This window comes from Physeter macrocephalus, chromosome 2 (genome assembly GCF_002837175.3).
Source record: "Physeter macrocephalus isolate SW-GA chromosome 2, ASM283717v5, whole genome shotgun sequence".
In the NCBI taxonomy this organism is placed as follows: Eukaryota; Metazoa; Chordata; class Mammalia; order Artiodactyla; family Physeteridae; genus Physeter; species Physeter macrocephalus.
Window position 1 is genome coordinate 85,028,853 of NC_041215.1, and position 6,000 is coordinate 85,034,852.

At 34.4% G+C, this 6,000-nt stretch overlaps 1 protein-coding gene across 1 annotated transcript in view; it reads right to left on the bottom strand.

Annotated features, from left to right (window-relative positions):
- Positions 1 to 6,000, bottom strand: part of CWC22 (CWC22 spliceosome associated protein homolog) — a 64,654-nt gene that overhangs the window by 34,251 nt on the left and 24,403 nt on the right. Inside the window, exons 3-4 of the mRNA XM_007111241.4 lie at positions 3,553 to 3,620; positions 2,108 to 2,218 (exon numbers count right to left, since the gene is read on the bottom strand). Of these exons, the coding sequence (XP_007111303.1) occupies positions 2,108 to 2,218; positions 3,553 to 3,620 (179 nt within the window). The remainder of the gene's footprint in view (positions 1 to 2,107; positions 2,219 to 3,552; positions 3,621 to 6,000) is intronic.

The window sequence follows — 6,000 nt, forward strand, 5'->3', positions numbered from 1 at the left end:
TAAGTTGTATAAAGGAGAAACCAGAGTTTATCTCCAATAATGGCAATTTAGGAGTAAGAATGTTATAATAAACTAACATTTGAAATTGTTTCTTGATAAAACTCGTAATTTATTATAAATCTCAAAATATCAGAAGCTTCTGGTTGAGACAATGTGAAAAAATAAACCATTTTCTAACACAATAACTTTTCCCTACTAATGCAGGTGATGATCCTTTTTTTTAAGTTAGCACTTTTAAAATGATTAGGGTATTTAATGTTCCCAAACTATCAAGAATGAGCAAGAAATAATGCTTTGCCTTGCTTTTTGCTATCTCTCCCCAGAGAAGAGTTTGTCCACTTGGCTGGTTTTTATTTATACTGCCTGGAAACTCAGATTATTCTGCTCATGCTTTGTGCAACCATAAGTTATATGAATACAATAAATAAAAACAAATTTCATATTATCACTGCATTACCAGGAAACGACTCAATAGATTTTAGCTAAATCTAGAGGGTATATTTGAAATAATATGTCTTAATAAATGGAGAGACAGAAGCAGTCACCTGCCCAGGCAGCTGTGGAGGAACTCTTTAAAACCGAAGTATAAAGAGACCTGAGTGATTGCCCCATGAAGACAGAGTCTGTACCTACTAAGACAATGTGAACAGTGGGGGAAAAAAGTGGTTCCAAACAGAAACCCCAATTAGTCAAAGGCAGGTGCTCTGAAATCTAGCCAGAGATTTGTAACTGAGTTGCTTCTTACTGTAGATGTAAAATGTTCCAAGAGACTGACAGTGGTTATGATTCTTCTGAGAAACGCCAGGTAAGACTGCTCACTGGCTGGTAAAATCATGTCCTTACATGATTATAGTGTTTGTTCCTTTAGAGTGCAGAAGTAATATTCTTCTGAGTCTAAACAGAAGTATTTCTCTTCAAGTGTTTTTGTACTACAGCCTTTACATTCTACATAATACACAACCTGCTTACTTCACAGTGTGACTGTGTGGATCAAATGAGACTTTATATACATACAGTAGACCAAACACAGAGTTAGAGTGAAGTAATACAGTTAGGGCATATGGAAATAAACATGAGCTTTGGAGCCAGAATTGAGCTCAAATCTCAGTTTCATCATCTACTAGATGGGTAATGGCAACCTCAGGTTAGTTAAATCAGTTCAGATCCCAATCCCTTACACATTAAATTGTGAGATATAGTACCTAGTGTGTAAGAGTTTTGACAGTATTTGAGAAGGTACAGGAATGCCTAGCTCACCAATTATGGTGGTAGTAGCTGCTCTTATTAAGGTGTCATTAGAGTAACAGCAGATGAACCTGGTTTTTGAGGTTAATCTGACATTTAAGGATTGGTTACATATTAGAAAGTAAGTAGTGAGAAGGAAATTTTGGCTGCAGATATCAAATAATGTGTTTGATATCTCCAAACTGGAGATATTATTTCTCTACTCCAAACTGTGGAGAAATTTGATCAAAATTCTAGTGGGTTATAGTCTCAGTAGTCATGGAGTGGATAATGTGAGAAAGACATCAAAAAGGATATAGAACTAGGTGAACAATAAAACATGGTAGGCAAGTTTTTGAAACTGGATGACTAATAAGGTGAGAAATCAAGTTCTTCAAGACTCAAGTAAGAATAATTTACACTTAGATAAAAACTGCATACTGGTAACTTCATTCTCAATGTCCCTCTGCCATTATGTAGGAAAGTAAATTAAGATCACTCTATGTCATATAATATAAATGGCTTTCATTCAGTAAACAATCTCAAAAACTCACATAAGCCAATTCCTCATGTAGTACAGTATAATGAATAAAAGCTTGGGCTCTAGTCAGACAGACCAGGACTTGCCACTGATACACTTCTAAAACACAAACAAATGACCTGACTTCTCTAAGTGTCATTTTCTTCATAACTTCTCTAAGTCTCATTTTCTTCATCTATAAGAGACATATATTTACTACAATTAGGAGTTAATTCACATTAAGTCCTTGTTAGAAAGCCTGGCACCTAAAAACATCCATTTAATGCTAGCTGCGATTATTATTAAGCATAAAGAAAATTTAAACAAATATATGTTTCTATAGTTAAAATATCCAATACTAACCGTGACTCCATGCTATCATCATAAGAACGTCCTCTTCTTGAATGCTCGTAGTCTGACCTGCTGTAATCAAAGTAATCTCTATCCCGAGGGGATCTTTCTTGTTCCGTGTATCTAACACATAAAAGAAGAAAACCGAAGTTTTAAGTTGAAAATAATGATGTTATACTTAGGAAAGTCACATATTGGTAATGGCAACATAACTCTATGACTGAACAAAGTCTTATCAAGTGGATTTTAACAAATAGCTTATTTTGTTGACACCTATTCATTTAGTCATGATTATAAAAGCTTGCAGCTGGTGTGCAACAAAACAACTCCTGGAATTCACTTAACCAAACCTGACACCCTGATTCATACTGTCCTTAGTAAAAGATATATATCTGCATATCATATATAGTTTAACATGAAAAACGCTATTCTCCAAATGATTCCTTTTGCTGAGTCGGCTCATTTTACCAAAGTACTGAACAAATGACATTAGTGTCATTGGTTGGCCTCCATAAAGACCAGTTTACTCCAAAAGACTATTTTTACCAGCTGCTATTCTTGAAATTATATTATTAGATATCTGTGAGAATGGATTGAAATTATTAGCAAACAGGGATAGACAGTATAAATCTGCTATTTGAATCTTAGAAGTAATAAAATCAGAGAACCTTAAGAGAAGTTAAATACATACACACACGATAGACACAGTAACATAATCCATGTTTTATATACATATCTACAATTAATTTATACACATACACACATACATGTATGTCTGTAGAGAGATTTAAAAAAAAATATATATAGGGAGGAGGTGATCGTAGATGCATACCACAGTGATTAATGTGATGCCCATAAAGCAAAGGTTTGTAGAGACAGCAGAGTGGAATATGAACAAAGTACACAGGGAATAAGAAATTAGACAAATGAAACAAAGTTTAGAGGATGCTTCTCCTTTCATAAGTTATTTTTAATGGTCATAGCTTACTAAGTGAAATAACTAAAGTCCTACTATGAATGCATGATGAACATTAATGGTAATATTTCTGGATCTTTGATCTTAACACAATTATGGTAAGATATATATAAAAACATTTTGAAAATTTATATAAAGAGCTATGTAAATATAAAGGATAGTATTAACAGTAAAAGCACTTCAAAATAATGTGATTCCAACTCACCTTTCCATTTTATAAACTTTCATTCTATTTAGTATCTGAGATATTAAAATTATTCCCTTTCACCTAAAAAATTTCAAAAAATCTAGAATTATTTACTAGAAATTCCTAGAACAGCCATTCAAGGATGATCTGTTCTCAAGCTCACTCAATAATATTGCCTGTAAAACCATTAAAAAGAAGTTGTTTACCCTAAAATTAGAAATCTAAGAGCTAGATAGTTTCTTAAACTCATTATAAAAAATTTAAATGGTATTTGGAACACATAAAACTGTTTACCTGTCTTCTGGAGAGGAGGTCCTCTGATATGAATTATAGTTTTCCCTTCTGTCATGACTAGAAGAATGCTTTCAAAGGAAAAAAAGAGGGGGAAGGGGCATTTAAAAATTCTGTTAAAAAACATATAGACAATGACAAATGTATCTTGGAAAGTTGGAAGTGCTTTAAAAAATTATTTCAAAATATTTTTTTAACCATAAGAATAATCTGTATTACCTAAATAGTATATAAGATAAAACAAAATTTTCAGGTCATCCAAGGTAAATGTTTGTGGTTTTCACTATAGATCAAATACTGTTTTTAAAAAAAAACTCAAGGTAGAAGAAAATTCTCTAATTTTTGATGCCACTTAGTTAATATTTTACTCCTATGTAATAAGACATAAATTTACAGAACATTTTTTTTTATTAATTTATTTTATTTATTTATTTTTGGCTGCGTTGGGTCTTCGCTGCTATGCGTGGGCTTTTCTCTAGTTGCGGTGAGCGGGGGCTACTCTGCTGCGGTGCGCAGGCTTCTCACTGTGGTGGCTTCTCTTACTGCGGAGCACGGGCTCTAGGTGCGCGGGCTTCAGTAGTTGTGGCTCACAGGCTCTAGACTGCAGGCTCAGTAGTTGTGGCACATGGGCTTAGTTGCTCCATGGCATGTGGGATCTTCGTGGACCAGGGCTCGAACCCATGTCCCCTGCATTGGCAGGCGGATTCTTAACCACTGCGCCACCAGGGAAGCCCCTAGAACATCATTTTTATAAAGGCCTTTCCTGGTGAAAAACAAGACCAAAGCTTTCCTTTGGTGAAAAACATGACCAAGGGCCAGAGATTTTCCAGCAAGAGCTCACTTCTGTAGTTATGCCCAAGTCTTTTATAACACTGCACTTACTTTCTTATCTCCATTAGCTTATAGAAACCACAACATTAGTCCAGGTTACTAAATCTGGATAAAATAAATAGCTAGAAGAAACTGACTCTAATGTATTTATGAAAATTCATTTTTGTTTTCAGCAAACAATATTTGAGTGTCTGATATGGCATGTATGGCAATATGGTAGGCTGTAAGGATTTTAAAAATATGACTTGTAAAATATAGCTCCTAAGCCAAATCCTTTGAAAAATAACAGACATACAAATAAGTAACTTCAATGTAACATGAGATTGAAGATATGTCACACTGAGACAGAGATATGAACCATCCAGTTTAAGAACATATCTTAATTTAAAAGTCCAAATATAGTTAAGAAGCCAAGGGCTTTCCTGGTGGCGCAGTGGTTGAGAGTCCGCCTGCCGAAGCAGGGGACACGGGTTCGTGCCCCGGTCCAGGAAGATCCCACATGCCGCAGAGGCCGCTGAGCCTGCGCTCCGCAACGGGAGAGGCCACAACAGTGAGAGGCCCGCATACCGCAAAAAAAAAAAAAAAAAAAAAGCCAAAATATTTATCTCTATAAATAGGTAAATTTTTTAAACCACTGGTATAAAAACATTCATATTGACAAGCTTATTTTTAAGAATTAAAGTAATTTTAATTAACTGAACTGTAAGAAAGGAAAAACAGTATGTTTTCAAAGTATCTTAATCTTGAAATCTAAGAAAAAATAATTCAAATAATGAGTAACTTGTTCCATATACTTACATGCTTCCCTCCTTAATGGGAAAAAAAATACATTTAAAAATGGAAAATTATACTGCAAAGAAATGTAAACAAGCTCCAACTTCCTCTTATGTTATGACTATCTAATTACCAGCAGTGTGAGTATAACATTATCACAAGTAAACTGCCAATACAATCTTCTTATGTATTGAATTTTTTGAATAGCATACACTAATTAGACTAATGCATGTTGGTGAATAAACATGTGGTCAAATTTATAATTTAAAGTAGCCAGTCTGGCTGTATTTCACACTGAATGCAAACATCTTAAAATCCTGTTTCCAATGTGTATAACTTTTAAAAATTATTTCATTGGGCAGCATTAAGTTAAATAGAACTGTTCAATATATATGATATAGGTTTCCATAACACTTGACATCTAGATCCTAAACCAAATATAGAGCACAAGATTAATTCAATTCATGGTAACATTAAACACAATATTTACTTATTTATTATAAGACACAGCCCTTCCTGTCTAGACACTCTGGGGGATACAAAAGATAGGAAAAACCTTCAAGGAACTTAAGATCTTATGGGAGAGAGATGGTTATAAAGATTTCTACAATTAAACACATCAGATTGTATATGAGAGAGACAGAAAAGGGGGAGGAGAAGGGGAAGGAGGGAAGGGAGGGGAGAGAGAAAGAACAATAAAATTGCACTGTCTAATTTTTCTTTTACAAGGCATGACAATTATTTTGACTACATTAGGAAGCAGGCCTCAATTCTGTGCTAATGATGTGTGTGTGTGTGTGTGTGTGTGTGTGTGTGTGTGTTTGTGGGTGGGGGTGTCTGTGTGTG